This window comes from Pyrus communis, chromosome 7 (genome assembly GCF_041283825.1).
Source record: "Pyrus communis isolate YQ-2024b chromosome 7, ASM4128382v1, whole genome shotgun sequence".
Lineage (NCBI taxonomy): Eukaryota > Viridiplantae > Streptophyta > Magnoliopsida > Rosales > Rosaceae > Pyrus > Pyrus communis.
In genome coordinates this window covers 8841134-8860043 of record NC_142571.1, presented here as the reverse complement: position 1 = coordinate 8860043, position 18910 = coordinate 8841134, and the positions used below count along the sequence as shown (strand labels likewise).

General features: G+C 37.7%; 2 protein-coding genes and 1 pseudogene across 2 annotated transcripts; 2 read left to right on the top strand and 1 right to left on the bottom strand.

Moving 5' to 3' along the window:
* Window positions 1–225: 225 nt before the first annotated feature.
* Window positions 226–1802, top strand: LOC137734227 (pentatricopeptide repeat-containing protein At2g44880 pseudogene; annotated as a pseudogene).
* Window positions 1803–1892: 90 nt separating this feature from the next.
* On the top strand, window positions 1893–3876 carry LOC137735616 (uncharacterized). Its single transcript, XM_088696543.1, has 4 exons — window positions 1893–2153; window positions 2323–2437; window positions 2958–3018; window positions 3088–3876. The coding sequence occupies exons 1-4, from the start codon at window positions 2117–2119 to the stop codon at window positions 3646–3648; spliced, it is 774 nt and encodes a 257-aa protein (XP_088552669.1). The 5' UTR covers window positions 1893–2116; the 3' UTR covers window positions 3649–3876.
* Window positions 3877–9670: 5794 nt separating this feature from the next.
* LOC148695671 (uncharacterized) lies at window positions 9671–10315 on the bottom strand. The gene has a single exon (XM_088697362.1). The coding sequence runs from the start codon at window positions 10313–10315 to the stop codon at window positions 9671–9673; it is 645 nt and encodes a 214-aa protein (XP_088553488.1).
* Between the last annotated feature and the right edge of the window lie 8595 nt (window positions 10316–18910).

Genomic DNA, 18910 nt, shown 5'->3' with positions numbered 1-18910 from the left:
TATGTATTGAATTTAACTGAGAGCACCGGACCAACTATTTTTCAAGTTTAGTATTTTTCCATTTTTTTTGTTAGTATTCTCCATTCAATTCAACTTCTACAACGAACTTGACCCTATCAAAAATAAATTTCTCACATTATTCGTCTCACATACATAATTTCCCATGTCTTGTATGATAAGGGAACCCCTTTCCATCAAAAACATCATTGGAAGATGATATGTAACATGGTTACCATAGACCTCCACTCAGTTGAGTCGATGCTCGAAGCTGGGGTACAGGAGGCAAGTTAAAACTTCATTAATTTGAATGAAGAATCAGTTAACAAATATTAAGCCAGAATACGTAATCTCTGAAATGATTAATACATCATTAATCAGTATATGAATGAAAATATGATGACGGAGTGCTAAAGATAGTATGCTGTCCTCTTGAACAATGCATGAAAACACAAAATTGTGGAATTGTAAACTTTCATTAATTCGAATGAAATTAGTTTAAGATACATAAACATCTCAAATGAACAATACATCATTAATCATAAACATCTTTTTAATTTCTCAAAATTTTAAGGTCTCTGTATGCAAAGTTTGGGAGGATGATTTGCGCAAGGAAGGTGTTTGATGAAATGACGCACACGAGTCGAGTGTCGTGGACAGCTCTTATTTGTGGGTATGCAAGGTCTGGAGACGTGGGTAATGCAAGAAGGCTTTTTGATCAAATGCCTGACAAGGACTCAGCTGCATTTAACGCGATGATTGATGGTTATGTCAAACTGGGAGATATGGGCTCGGCTCGCAGTTTGTTTAATGAGATGGCGGATAGGAATGTGGTGTCTTGGACCAGTATGATTTCTGGTTACTCCCATCACGGTGACATACATTCCGCTAGATCACTCGTTAATGCCATGCCTAAGAAGAATCTTTTTTCTTGGAATGCGATGATTGGAGGTTATAGTCAAAACAACCAACCCCATGAAGCCTTGAAGTTATTTCAGGAAATGCAGTCAACTACATCGCTCGAATTGGATGGTGCAACTGTTGTGAGCATTCTTCCAGCTATTGCACATTTGGGAGCCTTGGATTTAGTGTTGTTGGGTTGACAAGGTCGTATGGAGGAAGAAGCTTGATAGGATAACTAATGTTGGCACTGCGCTTGTTGATATGTACGCAAAATGTGGTGAAATTAGAAAGGCGAAGAGACTTTTTGACGAGATGCCTGAAAAAGAAACAGCTTCCTGGAATGCTCTGATAAATGGGTGTGCAGTCAATGGCCATGGCGAGGAGGCACTGGAGATATTTTTGGATATGCAGAAAGAGATTTTTATGCCAAATAATATTACGTTTACTGTGGTCTGGTAGAGGAAGGGAAAAGGTGGTTTAAAGCAATGGAGGGCTTCGGGCTCATCCCACAGATTGAGCATTATGGTTGCATGGTAGATCTGTTGGGAAGGGCGGGATGCTTGGAAGAAGTTGAGAAATTGATCGAAGCCATGCCTTATGCTAATGGAATAATTTTGAGTTCTTATCTTTTTGCATGCGGCCATTATGGGGATGTCACAAGAGCGAACGAAGTTTTGAAGAAGGTGGCCAAGCTGGAGCCAGGGAATGATGGAAACTATGTAATGCTTAGAAATTTGTATGCCAGAAGGAGAAGGTGGAGTGATGCGGAGGAAATTAAGAGGTTGATGAGGAAGAATCAAGCAAATAAGGAGATTGGTCGTTTATCAAGTTATACAGGAAAGCATACAATGGCGAGCAAAGACACCTCCATTTTAGCCGCGACTTCCATAACTTTTTTGTAAACTCATTCACCAAACAGCTCGCTTATTGAGCAAGAAAGAAGGAATATTTAGGCAACTATAAGATAGGGAACAACTTCAGTTGCCTGTCTTAAGGTAGCAATTGTCCAAACTTCCAAGCTAAGAAGCAGATTTCGAATGAGGATGAAAATTGGAAAGCCTAAGATCAGATGCCTTGCTTGCACCTACTAAACTGGACATTCACTAAGCCCTCAAACCGCTCGGTCTTCTCTCTCTCTCTCTCTCTCTCTCTCTCTCTCAATACATATATACACACACACATTGTTTTGGACGTGCTGGTACCGGGATTCTAAAGAATGGGGCTGTCTATGAGTTTCATGGGATTGGGAGGAGGTTGGTTCTTTTTCTTTTTCATGTTATAGAGTCTGCATTCGGAGTTTTTAGTTTCGTGTTTGTTTTCATTTCTCAAATTCTTTTTGCAGTAGTTTTTTCTTTCTTTTGTTGATGATACTATGTTGAATAATTTTATACAATTCTTCTAATGATCTTGAGCTGTTTATAGGGCTGCCATCCGGCCAGATGCTAAACATTTTAATGGCAACGCTGTACGATCAGTTCATCAAGAAAGATATCCAAAATTTTGAGGAATTCCAGTTCGCCATACTCGATATCTTCAAGTAAGCTTATTATACAAGTACAGCGAGAAGTAAAATACGTGATTTTGAATAATAAGATACAAGACTGAACTCAAATCACCTAAACACTATTACTTCAAAAGCCCTGTTAACTGTTGTCAGCATTAGCAACCAAAATTAGCCTTTTTTTCACAACTAAACCAGCAACCATTTTAGTCACTCATAATGGTTTCCAGTTTTTACATGATCATACTTGAGAAAAATGAAAACTTCTCTGTTTTACCCTAAAGCATATTGTTATAAACATAGCATCTAATACTTTGCCATTAGATTTCCTAAATCTTTACGAAGTGTCTTTTTCTTTTTAATTAGCCTTAATCATATTCTTGCATAAATATTATGACCCAAATTTCATTAGATTTCTTAAATTTTGGACAAAGAATATCAAGCTATAAATATGCCTGTTCTTTTTACAATTACGAGTTTCTTGTATGTGTTTCTGCATCGAATGTACCATCACACAAAGCATCTAATACTTTGCCCTTGATACAATCTTACCCAGCACTTTTAATTCTTCTCTGCCCGGTAAACACTACGAAGTGCCGTTGCGCAAGGAAATCGAGGTCAGTTCAAATTAACAGTGCGTCTTCACTTGCCAAGCTTCTCTTCACTAACACACTAACTATTAGCAGGATATGTTCGTAAGTTGGAAAAATGCCAAAGTGCAAGACAGGAGGGGCATCTTCATCCAATTCATGAAGGATAATGTAAGGCTAAGCAAGGTCGATAACGCTACCGTGATAACAGGAGTTGTAACGCCGCCAGTAGCCATGGCTGCTAAAAGAGCAGGGGAGAGAGTGCCCCAGCTGAAAATGATCAAGGCCATTCCTGACGTCTTTTTCGTGCCATCAGCGACAGTGTTGGCTCTCATTTCTGTTAAGATTTCCAGAAGAATTTTCACTGCAAAAAAAGCATCTTTGACACACTCCGAACCTGATATCCAGATGAAGACCGAAAACATTGGCGAAGCCAGGGCACCGCAAGGAGGTGCGCCCGCACCATTGGTCATCGGAAATTCCCATGAGCAGCGAGAAATACGCCCCTCTAACCTGCACAGAAGACCTTCGGTCACCGGAAATTCCCATGGGGAGCAAGAAATACGCCCCTCCAATCCGAACAGAAGGTGGTGTTTGACGAAATGCCAAAATGAAGACTGCATCTACTGCGCACGACCTTGTAGCTTTGAATCATGAATGTTTCACCCTGCAATTTCTTTCTAACTTTGGATAATATATATGTGTGGTTTAACTACTTATGCCATTTCATTTACTTTTACCATTTACAGTCTAAGAATTATTGAAGTATGAATATATATAGAGTATCTTAACAAATAAGTTGTAACGATTTGAGTGCTTTTGGTTTTGACGTATTCGTGTTGAAGTTGTTGAGAATGTTTATTCAGGATTGGAGTTCAAAAAGCTTATCGAGAGACGATCGTCTTTGTGATGTTTACTTTTGTGCTTATCCTTTGTCTTCTTTTCTAAGGCACAATAGCATATCAATGTCAATGTGATAAGTAACTTCCCATAAAGAAGCTCAATTTACATCATTATTCAACTAAAAACATTCCAATTTAGTACGAGTACATTGAGATATATTCTACCATGAACAAGCTATGTGTATAAATTTTTACGCTTAAGTACTACAATCACTTCAAGCTCACAATAAGCGCATTACACTCGTCTAATGCAAACTAGTACAGGCTTGCACTAAATGGATCCATTCTGAGTGTAAGTGCATAAGTGTGAACATACACGTGAAGCTCATTCCGACTACAGAATAAGTACTAACACAAATGAATGCATGGCATGATAACACAATATTTCATATAAACACTTTCGGAAATCATATATCATATATAGGTTGGAAACAAAAGCCAACTCATTGATATAATTCGTAACTGCCTTGCCCTGCTTGACCTTTGAAATCCTTGAGATTAGTCTCCTATATTAGAAACCACTCTATTGATCATTATACTACTCAAAACTCATAATCACTAAGGAAAAGGCTCTATGTTTCCTTTGTTTGCTCGTGTCAGGTGTTAAAAGTGCTTGAAAAAAAAAAACTCACATGCCGCCATGCGCCGGTGGTCAGTCGTCATCGCCGGTGGTGCAGTTGCCGTTGGATTTTCTTTTTTTTTTATTCCACCCTTTCGTTTTGTACATGATCGTTAATGAAGGCTAAATTTTTGTTATTTATTATGTACCTTCCCTTTCCTTTGGCAAAATTAGAATCCCCTGAAACTTTTTAATAATTTTTAGATCAAACATTTGTTTATTTTTAAGATTTGATTAAGACACTTAAATGAACAACCACGTCAGCATTTGTTGTTTATTTAAATTACATATTTTTTAACCTAAAATTCTAATTATCGGTTTACAAATATGTCCTTTTAAGAGGTTTTTTTTGGGTAAATCTCAGTTTACTACCCTAAAGTTTCGTGATTTTCAACGTGTAGTACATGAAGTTTTTTCGTCCCAGAGTCATACCTAAAGTGTTAATTTTGAGACAATCTCATACATATGTTAGTCTAGCTATTAAGTCTTCCATTAATTGATGATGTGGCACCCATGTGGACAACAACTGGGCGTCACATGTCATTGAGGGATCCACATGAAAATTAAAAATTAAAAAAAAAATCTCACCCAAATTTAAAATATTTAAATAATTAATTATATAAAGGTATTAAAAAAATAAAAAAAAAAAAAAAAAACCCCTTCAACCTGACACCACCCTTCCCCTTCCCTGATACCCACCCTACCACCAAGCCTTTTCTCCTTCCCCAAAAACCCCGCTCCTTCCCTTCCCCAAAAACCCCAAAATTCCCCCCCTCCCTTTGCATTGGGGGCTTCACAGAGTGATGGGTCCGATTGGGGGCGGAGGGCAAGTGATTTGGCTGAGACTACGAGTGCGACCAGAATCAGCGAGCTTAATCAGAGAAATGGGGTTTTCGGGCTCTTGAAGTTAGTTATATTTTGGGTTCTCCCTAGCTTGGTGAACATGGAGGTTCGAATGGCGGAGGAGGTGAAGAAGAATCGCTATGAGGAACGACGGAGGCGAGAGAACCACGACACCATGGCCATGGCGATCTAGGAGGTACAGAGATGGAGGGGTGTCGGGCTGGATTTTTGGGGCTGTGAGGAACGGCGGAAGGGAATAGGCTGGATTTTTGGGGAATGAGAAAAGGCTTGGTGGTAGGGGTGGGTATCAGGGAAGGGGAAGGGTGTCGGTGGGTGAGGGGTGGAGGGGTGGAGGGGGTGGAAAGGGTAGAAGGGATGGAGAGGTGTTGGGTTGAAGGGGTTCTGGGGTTTTTTTTTTAATACTTTTATTTAATTAATTATTTTAATATTTTAAATTTAGGTGAGAATTTTTTTTTTTTTTTTTGCATTTTTAATTTCCACGTGGACCCCTTAATGACACATGGTGCCCAGTCATTGTCCACATGGGCGCCACATCATCAATTAACGGAAGACTTAACAGCCAGACTAACATATGTATGAGACTGTCCCAAAATTAACACTTTAGGTATGACTTTGGGACAAAAAAAAACTTCTTGTAATAAATGTTGAAAAGCACGAAACTTGAGGATAGTAAACTAAATTTACCCCTTTTTTTAATGTGCCTCTTTTTTAGGGGAATATTTTCTGCTTGTTGATAATGTTTGGAAATTAATCTTCACTTTTGAAATTTATGGTCTCCCATTTTTGAGACTCGAATGGAATTTTTCATTTTAATTAGTGGTTGTTTTTACAAATTTATCTTGTTCCCGTTTGACAATAAGAGAGGATCTTGTGTTTGCTTGACTTCACATCGGTGTTATTGGAGCTTGATTTAAAGAGTGCAATTAATATGAATAATGCACATGGAGAATGTTTTTCTGCAGCAAGCTGTATTTTGGAAGAGATTGGTTTCGAAGTTTTAATTCTGCTTGGCAGCAATTAGATAGCAACCAAGCAACTCATCAGGTTGTGAAGAAAAGGAATTGTGACTTTCTTTCGTGGATTGAGGATCCTCCAGTATGGCTGGTACATTTTCTTGATACATATGTGGTTTTTCCTAAATGATTGTTTGAGAATGGAGTGCGAATTTGGTTCGTGTGCTACAAAAAACACAAACAATATTTGGTACGTTCTCAGATTTATTTTTCCCTGCAATTTTTTCGTTGATTGTCTCCGATCTGTGCTTTAACTTTTCAAAGCATATGCCATCAATTTCAAAATTCTATTCCCCATCGTTCCCATCCTCCTCCTCTTTGGCTTCCCTCAAACCCATCAGATTTCAGATCAATAGCTACTTACCTTGAATGCATTTTGATGCGATAATCTCGGGATGTTCGTAGAGCTTTGGTGCAGATGTTCACACCACCACCTCTCATGGATCAGGAAGTGCATTTTGTCCCAGTTCGGGTGTTCACATCGACCCAGGCCTTAGCAAGCACTGAGGGCAGAAGAGATGAAATCAGAAGATGGCTCAGCATACAGGCTAGAAAATATCTCACAGAGAAGGAGAGAGACTCTTACAGTGGGAGAGAAAAACATACTTCACCTGTTATTAACTAATGCTCATATGCTCTTCTCCAACCTCTCATATTTCAAAAATATTATTCGTCAAAAATAAATTCTAACCAAATTATTATGAGTGACTCTGAGAGAGGGATCCTTGAGGTTTTCTATTTTAGTGCATGAGGAAGCATGGTTGGTTAGAGTTGATTTTTCTAACCTCCCATCAGTATTTCTACGCAATAAAGTTTGAAATCCCCATATTTCCTCTCTAAAAATAAAAAATAAAAAATAAAAGTCTATGCAATCAGATAGACTCAATAGTTGGGATTTAAATTTTCACTTTTTAATTTCAGTTTTTATTTTTATGAATATAAGCAATTCGTGATTTGTTTAATTACTTTTTGAAATCAAAACATAAAAAATTAACTAATCTGTTCAAACTGGGCTTATTAAATGAGCTTCTAGGTAATATTGAGGGAGGTTATGTTAAAAATACGTATAAAATCCGTGAATTTTACATATATTAACAAAAATATTTAAGAATAACGTGTAGTGTACTAAACATAGAAGTACATATATATGTTATGGGACCCTCATTTTCGTATCGCCGTAGAAGGCAAATGAAGCAATGAAGACCGGATCTCCAATTAAAGAATGGAGGAATCAAGACTCGGACCTCGGGGTCTAAGCTGTTAGATCAACATGGTTATAATGACCTATACGATTTGGACCGGATCGTCTAAAGGTACCATCAAAATAATCAATCTAATAGGCACCAAAACAGTAGACAAGGGCCACCATTGTAGAGACCTACTAGGCCCTCAAGGAACGTAACTCCTAATTCTACTTTGATTAGAAGAAAATCCTGAGAATTCCTATTATTATGAGAATTAGTGTGTGCTCCAAGTAATCATTAGCCTAATGGAAAGGGAATATCTTCTTAGATTTCCTATTAGGATTCTCCCGGCTTTAATGCGGATTTTTATCCTCATAAGAACTCTCATTGAACCCTATAAATACGCCCTTTAGGGTTTAAGGTAAATGTATCACATTCTACACTCTATTCTACTACTTGACACTATAAACACTTTCGTAACTTGATAGTCACAGGGTCCTTAGTCAGTACCTCCCTGGTGCCTAGGTTCTTTTATGATCTCTTCTTCTTGTCTTGTAGGTGGCCGATGATTGTTTGTATACTAAATGATGGTGTGCGAATTTGATTCCAAAATACGTGAATAGTATGTATACCGTATTTTGGAGTCTTTAAAATGTATGATTTAGCTAATCATTAAGCCATGTAAGAAATGAGAAAATATTTTAAAGAAACTACGTGAGTATATATATAATAAAGAGATGTGTAAATATATATTCTACACCAAATAGGCAACGACACTAATTATACAATAGAATTGCGCGGTTGCTGCCGATCGACGCGTAGCAGTACAAGGCTTACTGAAAAAAATAGAGCGCGCACGTACATAACGAAAACACGAGCAAGAAATTAGAATTATATATATACGACTTCGAATTAAATAAAAAAGTTTTTCGGTTATACAACCTTAGTTTTGCGTTATATATATATATAATCTATTTGTGGGCTTATTAAAATACATTATTTCGAATCTTTGATGTCATCAGTCGGCTAATATTCCCTTAGCACAATATAACATAAATCATCGGCTAGATTGTGAGTTTAATCATATGGTAATTCTTGTCTAAATATTTGCCTTGTTCAAAAGTTGTACACAAACATACAAAATTGTACGTTTGGTCACTTTTTTCTTTTTTTTGTTTTTTTTAGTACATTAATATTTTTTCATTAAGGAAAGGGGAAGTTCGGCTAAGTCACACATTGGGCAACCTAATTTGGTATCAAATTCACCATCCACGAGATTCGAACCTAAAACCTATCACTTTCAAGTGAACAGGAATACCACCAGACTGTTTTGCTGAATGAACAACCCTTATTAAAGACCTTAAATATTTTTTCGCCTTAATGATTTGAATCTTGATGTGGCAAACTTATTTTATACATGAAGATCTATACACACTTCTAAAAAGATATGATTCCCTTCAAACGAAGGAACTTGATATATGTATAATCCCAAGCAATATATTTGTGATAATTCCAAGTGGCTTTTGGCTAAAATGATTTCTGAAAATGGAATAACAACTTACTTTAGTCTCTGACAATGAAAATCAATAGAAGTGGTCCTTGAGTTTGCCCATCGTAAATTATTTTAGTCATTTCATGAAAAATCGGTCAATATCCTCGTTAACTGAAAGAGTTAGTTTGACAAACATACCCTTAAAAATGTGGTCATGTGGTTGTTCACGTGACAATTTAACGAGAATATTGATAGAGTTTTCATAGACCGACCAAAATAATTTACGGTGGACAAACTTAATGACCACTTCTATTGATTTTCATTGTTCAAGAAAATTGATGAGTTATGCAAATCTCAATGACCATTTTTATTAAAAAAGAAAAATCATCCGCCGGCTTCTAGTTGGAGTCATTATCAAGTATGCTGCCACCAAGACACCAACCAACTTTGAGATACTATAATTCAGGCCAAGGAAATGACCTGTGCTGTGTCATTGCCCGGTGTCATTTCCCGGAGCCTGGTCTCCATCCACTTGGATCTCGATAAAAACCTTGTCAGGACTTTCAACCCAGTTCAAGGGAAAAAGAGAGTCTCGTACCTCTAAATTAAATAGAAATACAATCCTCAAAACGCAAATAAGAAATTATATCAGGAGATTCTTCAAACCATGAAGCTTGAGTATCCAAAGTTAATCCCAATCTCACGAGCCGATGTGCAATCTTTTTCGTCTCACGTCGACCAAACATAGCCTTCCAATTCTGAAAAGACTGCAACATTTGCCTGGCGTCAAGCAAAACATTACCAAACATACCACTGCATAGCGCTACCTTGTCACTCTGCAAAGCATTAATAACCATCATTGCATCCCGCTGCACTTCTAGTTGTGTCACTCCCAGATTACGCGCAAATAGAACTGCTGCCCGAGCAGCCATGATTTCAGCCAAAATTGCGGAGCTAACTCCTCTGAAATGCAAAGCAGTGGCTGCAACAAAATCCCCCTTCTCATCTCGCACCACGACACCAACACCCCCTCTTTCGCCTATTTCATCCCACGCCCCATCAAAGTTACATTGAACCCATCCCACACCAGGTTTCTCCCATTTATGAGGGGTTGTCCGACTGCTGCCCTGCTTCGAATCATGGCATTTCCTAAATTCCTGCAACCACGCTTGTGATTTGCAAACAATTTGCACCTGATTCAATGCCCTTCCATTCCAAAAAAAGAGTTGCGTTCTTTCCAGATACTCCATATTAGAATCAAAGCTAGATCAAAACTTTGACTGTAAGTAACCCTGCCACCTCCACCAACCACATACGGAAACCACCATGGAATTGTCGGTCCGTTCGCAAGCATAGAGGCCATTTGAAATCACTGTTTTCGAAATATATAAAAAAAATAAATGATATATATGAGTCACTGACAAATGGATGAATCAATTAATTAAACCCAAGAAATTAGTAACTTAATTATTTAGTAAACAAATATTGTGACATTTAATGCATGTGGGAAACCTTAATCAATAATGAAGTTTCGTGGAAATGATAACAGTACTGTTAAGAAAGTTACAAATCTGAGCATGCCTCATTGCCCACATATAAACACACACAACACAAGGCCTAAACCACAACAACACTACTCCATCCTTCAACCTCCAAATGCCTAATCAAAACCAGCTCGAAAACCCTAATGAGTAAAAATGTATCAAGATATTTGCTTCGATTTTGATTTTGCTCTTTTGGAAAACGACTACAACAACCTTCATAAAGCACCATAGATGTTGCAATAATAAAAACGAACCAAAGGAAGCTGGTGGGAGAACTTATAAGAAAAAAAGTCAGCGAAGGCAACAAAGTTGTCAAAGATAAGTTCATTGAAGGTGGTGGTTTGAACACTTGAACTAGAACAAAATGCACTTCCGATCCATGAGAGATGGTTGTGTGAACATTTGCACCGAAGCTCCACTCACATCCCGAGATTATCGCATCAAAACACGTTCAAAGTAATTGGCTAAGGATCAGAAATCTGGTGGGTTTAAGGACAGCCAAAGAGGTGGACGAGAAAGATGGGGAATATAAAATGGAATTGATGGCATAAAAATTGAAAGCTAAAGCACATATCGGAGACAATCAATGGAAAAATTGTAGGGAAAACTAAATCTGAGAGCTACCGACCTAGGCCTTAGCAGGGACCGACGGTAGAATAGATGAAATTGAATGACGGCTCAGCATACAAGTTAGAAAATCTCTCACAATGAGAGAGAAAAACTCTCATAGTGGGAGAGAGACTCTCACAATGGAAGGGAAAGATGTACTTCACCCGTTGTTAACTAATGCTCATATGCTCTTCTCCAACCTCTCTCATATTTCAAAATTATTATTCTTCGATTATAAGTGAGAGATCTTAGATTTGATTTTCATCGAAGATAAATTCTAACCAAATTATTGTGGCTGACTCATACTAAGAAAGAGAGATAGAGAAATCCTAGAGATTTTCTATTTTAGTGCATGAGGGAACATGGTTGGTTAGAGTTGATTTTTCTAACTTATCCCCAAGTATTTATAAGCAATAAAGTTTGAAATCCCCATCATGTTTCCTCTCTACAAATAAAAAAAGATAAAAGTCTACGCAATCAGATATACTCAATAGTTGGGATTTGAATTTCCACCTTTTGATTTCAGTATTTATAAAAGCTGAAAACTTTAACTATATTTTTCTGTGGATCCAACAATACTCTTTATATAAGCAATTCGTGATTTGCTTAATTATATTTTTGAACTCAAAACATAAAAAAATTAACTAATTTGGTTCAAACTGGGCCTATTAAATGAGCTTCCAGGTAATATTAAGGAAGAATATGTTAAAAATACGTATAGAATCGAGATATTTATATATATATATTAACAAAAATATTTAAAAATGACGTGTGTTAGATATAAGAAGTACATATGTATGTTGTCGGACCCTGATTTTTGTACCACCGTACCAAGGCAAATGAAGCAGTGAAGACTGGATCTCCAATTAAAGAATGGAGGATCCAGGGAAGTGGATTGATTCGAATCAAAACTCCGACCTCAGGGTCTAAAATGTTAGATCAGCATGGTCATAATGACCTATATATATGATCTGGACCGGATCGTATAAAGGTACTATCAAAATAAGTCAATCTAATAGGCAGTAGAACTGTAGACATGGGCCGCCATTGTAGAGACCTACTAGGCTCTCAAGGCACGTAACTCCTAATCCTACTTTGATTAGGAGAAAATCTTGGGAATTCCTATTATTATGGGAATTAGTATGTGTTCCAAGTAATCATTAGCCTAATGGAAAAGGAAATATCTTTCTAGGTTTCCCAATTAGGATTCTCCCGACTTTAATACATATTTCTATCCTCATAAGAACTCTAATTGAATACTATAAATATGCCCCTTTTAGGGTTTGAGGTAAAATGTATGACATTCTACACTTTATTCTACTACTTGTTCTACTACTTGACACTGTAAATGCTGTCATAACTTGATCGTCAAAGTGTCCTTGGTCGGTACCTCCCTAGTGCCTAAGGTCTTTTATGATCTCTTCTTCTTGTCTTATAGGTGGCCGACGATTGTACATATACTAAATGGTGGTGTGCGAATTTGATTTCAATATATGTGAATAGTATATGTACTGTATTTTGGAGTTTTAAAAATGTATGATTTAGCTAATCATTAAGACATGCAAAAAATGAGAAAATATTTTTAAAAAACTACGTAAGTATATATATAATAATTATGCATAATATATATTCTACACGAAATTATTGGCTATGATACTATTTATACAATAGAGTATCTGCATGCCTGGTTGCTGCCGACCCATGTGTAGCGGTACAAGGCTTACTAATAAAAAAATAAAAAAAAATAGAGCAAGCACGTACATAACAAAAACATGGGCAAGAAATTAGAATTATATACATACGATTTCAATTTAAATAACAAGTTTTATGGTTAGACAACCTTAGTTTTGCGTTACATATTAATCTATTTGTGGGCTTATTAAAATATATAATTTCGAATCTTTGATGTCATCGGTCAGCTAATATTCTCTTAGCACAATATAACATAAATCATCGTTGGGGGTTTTGAATACAACGATCAATTTAATCGATCCCACGCAGTTTGTAAGTAACTAAATCTACATCATTTTTATTGGAGACTAATTTAGCTTATGCCAATATACTATTGTAGCTCCATAGGTTGAACACTGAAATGTGCAACCGGGCAACCTTCAAGTGTCTGACCTTTCGGTCATAAAATGAAACGGTGACTACGACATGGAGTAAAAAAAAAATTCAAGTAACTTGTACCGACTCCATAATATGTTTTCCGATTGCACACTTGCATATCTCATTCCTGAATCATACCTCAACCATTTTGGGCCATTTGTCTAATAAATTTTTTATTTTAACCGTATTCCAGTAGACCCTCTTGTACTTTTACTAACTGCAAAAGTAGGGATAAAAACACTTAAAAGTACTTACAAGAGTACAAGGTTATCGTAGTATAGCAACTCAAGTAAGGTCGTTTTCCACAGGGATTGAATGAATAATTTATGTAAATACTAAATCTTAATTAATTATTTGAAAACAAAGATTGGAAAATGTTGATTTTGAATTTAAAAATAATAAAAACGAATTTAATTAAAAACAATTAAAGAAATTAACTAGAGAACAATATAAAGAAAATCAATTTGTAAAAGTCTAGGGTTCCGTCGTCCCCTTAACAATCCTATGCAATTTTACCAATTACTTATGAATTTCTACATACATGCTTTGAAGATTAGGTTTTCCTAATACATATTTTCCTCGTGATGTTCAAGCGAAAACGTATATCTAACATGCAATCCGTTTGTGATGTTCAGATCAAATATAAACATGCAAGACTCATTAAGCTTTGTCAAAACTCTTTGAAAAACCATGCAACCCTTAAGAGCATGATGTTTGCCTTAAGTGAACTCACAATTACTAATCACAAGAAGTCCTCCTCAATTTCAGGGTGATGTTGTCACATCCCGGCTCGGGGCGGATCACTTCCCAGGCCCTGCTCCACCACCGTAGCACGATATTGTCCGCTTTGGGCTTACCATTCCCTCACTGTTTTGTTTTTGGGAACTCACGAGCAATTTCCCAGTGGGTCACCCATCATGGGATTGCTCTAGCCCCCTTCTCGCTTAACATCGGAGTTCCTACGGAATCCGAAGCCAGTGAGCTCCCAAAAGGCCTCGTGCTAGGTAGAGATGGGAATATACATATAAAGATCACTCCCCTGGGCGATGTGGGATGTCACAATCCACCCCCCTTAGGGGCCCGACGTCCTCGTTGGCACACCACGGTCAGGGTTAGGCTCTGATACCAATTTGTCACATCCCAGCCCAGGGCATATCACTTCCCGGGCCCGCTCCACCACCGTAGCACGATATTGTCCGCTTTGGGCTTACCATTCCCTCACGGTTTTGTTTTTGGGAACTCACGAGCAACTTCTCAGTGGGTCACCCATCATGGGATTGCTCAAGCCCTCTTCTCGCTTAACTTCGGAGTTCCTACGGAACCCGAAGCCAGTGAGCTCCCAAAAGGCCTCGTGCTAGATAGATATGGAAATATACATATAAGGATCACTCCCCTGGGTGATATGGGATGTCACAATCCACCCCCCTTAGGGGCTCGACGTCCTCGTCGGCACACCACGGCTAGGGTTAGGCTCTGATACCAAATTGTCACATCCCGGCCCGGGACGGATCACTTCCCGAGCCCGCTCCACCACCGTAGCATGATATTGTCCGCTTTGGGCTTACCATTCCCTCACGGTTTTGTTTTTGGGAACTCACGAGCAGCTTCCCAGTGGGTCACCCATCATGGGATTGCTCTCGCGCGCTACTCGCTTAACTTCGGAGTTCCCATGGAACCCGAAGCCAATGAGCTCCCAAAAGGCCTCGTGCTAGGTAGATATGGGAATATACATATAAGGATCACTCCCCTGGGTGATGTGGGATGTCACAGATGTTCCAACAGAAATTGCATCAAATTACTTGTCTAAAAACCCTAATGGTTGCGAATCATTAAGACAATTAGATAGTTTAATCGTGGTGATTAATAATTCAAAGCAAGCATGCATCCATTCATAAGCAAATTAATAAAATCACATATTCATGCTAAGGCTCAAGGCTTCGCCCTAGCAAAAGAACTAGTTACAAACAATCATAGTAAAATATTATTAAGAACAAGAATAGAAAACACCTGAAAAATAAACTTGAATTGTCAAAGGCTTATGCGTGCATTTCCACCTCTCCTTCCTTTCTAACCCTAATGGCTAAAAAGTCTTATTTATATTACTACAAAATAAAACCCTAAAAAGTCTTAGAATAAAACTAGTAAATATAATAAAATAATAAAACAGAAAACTAAAGGTTTCCCATTTAAACTGAAATTCAGACTTCTCAAAAAATCAGATTTTTGACCGACCAAATCAACTCCGATTTTGTTCAAAAATGTCTCTTTTGAAAGCTGGAGACGTCCCTACAAATCCTCAGAAGGAATATTTCTCAAAATATGACATCTTGACCTCCAAAATACCCAAAACATCCAGAAACGTCAATCTGGGAAAGCTATGCGCTGGGCCTTTATTTCATCGCCACAGTCAAACGACTTGGTAGAAAAATCTGAAACTTTGATATAATCATCTTAAAAGAATCACGAACATCCTCCAATTTGAAACAATCCAAAATTCATCCATTTGATCACTTTTTAATCCAGAGGAAGTCGCATGTCCTACATTGAAAATATATAACAAAGTATCAAAATTCTACCAAAATAACCAATAAACTATAACTAAGAATAGGGTAAAATATATGGTATAATATGGATTCATCACCCCCTATATTTTTATTTTAACAATGCACATGTCTAACACAAAATTTCCAGAGTGAGTAAGCGATTATCTCAAAGAAGGATGAAGTTTCTGTTTGAGGGACATTATCAAAATCAAATTCAGAGAACTCTGCAGAGAGATTGAAAACTGAAGAAACACACACAACAAAAAGAGGCGGGAAGTGTAAAGGGTGGTAACCATAATTTCATTGCAAGGGAACTAATTTAATAAGCCATTCAAGAGACGAACGCATATTAACTAACAGAACGATTTCATAACAAACAAACAAAATATACGACAAAATATAAAATTATGTTGTCTTGTTGAAGTTAAAGAAAGCATGAAAACACAAAATTGTGGAAAAGGAAAACTTTCATTAATTTGAATGAATAAGCAGTTTACATCTAAGCCAAAATACATGAACATCTCAAATGAATTATACATCATTACTCCTAAACCTCATCTTAAATTTCCAATAATTTCAAGGCCTCTGTTGCCACCGCAGTGGCGGGCTAATCTGAATGATGGAGTCATCAAGCACCTTGTTCCTACAAATAAGGCACTGCATCTCAGAAGTGAAGGTGAGTTAGGGCTGCGTAGTCGATGGACAACAGGTGAATATTCCTGTACTACCCCTTGTTGGTCCCGAGGGACGGAGGCGGATAGGTGAGTAACGCGTAAGAACCTGCCCTTGGGAGGGGAACAACAGCTGGAAACGGTTGCTAATACCTTGTAGGCTGAGGAGCAAAAGGAGGAATCTGCCCGAGGAGGGGCTCACGTCTGATTAGCTAGTTGGTGAGGCAATAGCTTACCAAGGCAAGTACAACCACTTGTTCAAACAATCCCCACAAAACAAATGACCACATTGAGTCACCACCGGCTCTCTAGCCATCTTCACACACAGCTTGCAGTCGAAATACTCTGCAGGTCTCGGGTGGCTGATCCGGACTACTCACAGAGCAGAATAAAGCTTTGTCATCATAAGTCTTATGTTCAAGTTCACTTTCATGAGAAGAAGATGAATCACAGATTGAATGACCGAAGCAGAGGCATCATCAGCATTACAACGACTATGGAAAGGCTTGACTTGAGAACCATAAAAGTAATCATATTCTTGTTCTGGTTCTGGAAAGTAAGGTTCTCCGTAATCGTTTTCTTCTGGTTCTGGATAAATAACTTCATGGTATTCAGGTTTACAGTCATCATCCTCTAAATCATCATCAAAATGACAGAATTCCTCATGATCACTGTCAAGTTGAGAGCTTTCGCAATCATGATCGTGACAGATTTCGTCGTGCTGATATTCTGATAAGATCCAAATCTCTAACCCCTTAATCAACCTACAAGTCACAGAGGATAGAGAGGGAGAAGGAAGGAAGAGAGAGAGAGAGAGAGAGAGCAGAGCTCTTGAATTGTTTTTTGGTTTTGTATTTCTGTTTCTAAATTTCAATCCCCTACATTTGAGGGAGCTGGGCTCCTTTTATACAACCACTACACTTTTAAATGCCAGCTGGCGTATTAACAATTCCTCTTAGTAATAAAGCATAAAACCTCAGTAATAATTTGGGTCATAACATATTCTTGCTGTGGTTCTGGTCCCAAGTTACATAACCTGAACGATCAGGAGAACAAGCACAACCAACACTTTGTGGACTGTATGCCTTGTACTCAAAAGGGTCATCGTCACGCTTAATTTCAGAACAGAAGAAGAAGAAAAGTGTTGAGATTCTTCTTGTGCGAGGTTTCTGAAGCGGAAACGCTTAATTTTCTTGGAACCACGCATCCGACGATTGGTGGGTTTAAAGGCACACTTGACTTTCGGTGGTATTATGCTTTTGTGGTTGGAACTGGAAGCCATTGATTCAAACAATGCAGAGACTTAATGCAACGAAATCGAAGAAGAACGAAGAACGTGACACCCAGTATGCAGAGAACGCAAAGCAATTGAAGAAAGAGAAGACTAAGCGAAAAAGAGGTCGATTCAAGAGAAGGAAGAAGAAAATGGAAACTGAGAGCATGGAATTTTGACGGCTGAATTCCTAATTCTCCTTTTCGGTTTTTACTTCTATTCTATTTATTAGAAAGAATATAAATTGAATTTTGAATTTTGAATTTGAGAAATAAAATGGGGAAGAAATCGCTGTCGGTAATGTGCCGACTTGGGAGAATTTGGTTTGCACCAAAGCCCTAACAGGTTCAATAAAGTTTATGGGCCAATGACCCAAATTACCCTCCCAAATCACAAAGAATTTCCTAAACATGTCCAAAATTGCGACTATTTTTTTCCTCCAATTGCGATTGCAAATTAATAAGCAAGCCATTAGAGTAATCACAATCTATCTTCTTACCCTTTTGATCCAATAATTGTCCATATTTCTAGTTTATTGTCCCGATTAATACTTACGTTTGTATACTTCTACTTTCGATTAATGTTGTCGTTACCTTAAATAAATTTCAAGCCTGCTATTGCAAGAAGTCCTGCTATGCATGATATTGTGACATTCCAATATCCAACACAGGTTTGCTCACAATTTGTATGGTATAGACATATAACTAAGCCAAGCCTTGGGGGAAACAATGGTTTAACTTTTACTCAAGTCTGTTACTTTGTTGATTTTTTGGTAGCAAACTAGATATATGAAACGAAAGTATATACTATTTACAGTTCACACACCTCGTCATTAGCACATGTTAATTTTATGACACATTTCCTCCAACTCCATGATGGTTGGTAATGGATGGCTCTATGTCAATGGAGTTGCACTAAAGGAAGATTTGATCGCACAACCGCCCACATGTATTGAATTTAACTGTGAGCACCAGACAAACTAGTTATTAGGTTTACTATTTTTCCATTTTTTGGTTAGTGTTCTCCATTCAATTCAACTTCTACTACGAACTTGAGTAGGTAGTGACCACCCACCGTAGATGCACCAAGCAAAACC

Bases quoted from the DNA above. Each gene is read 5' to 3' on its own strand.
- LOC148695671 (XM_088697362.1), bottom strand. From the start codon at position 10,315: ATGGAGTATCTGGAAAGAACGCAACTCTTTTTTTGGAATGGAAGGGCA.
- LOC137735616 (XM_088696543.1), top strand. From the start codon at position 2,117: ATGGGGCTGTCTATGAGTTTCATGGGATTGGGAGGAG. The intron at 2,438-2,957 runs GTAAGCTTATTA...AATCTTACCCAG, and splicing joins GCCATACTCGATATCTTCAA to CACTTTTAATTCTTCTCTGC. The intron at 3,019-3,087 runs GTCAGTTCAAAT...AACTATTAGCAG, and splicing joins CGTTGCGCAAGGAAATCGAG to GATATGTTCGTAAGTTGGAA.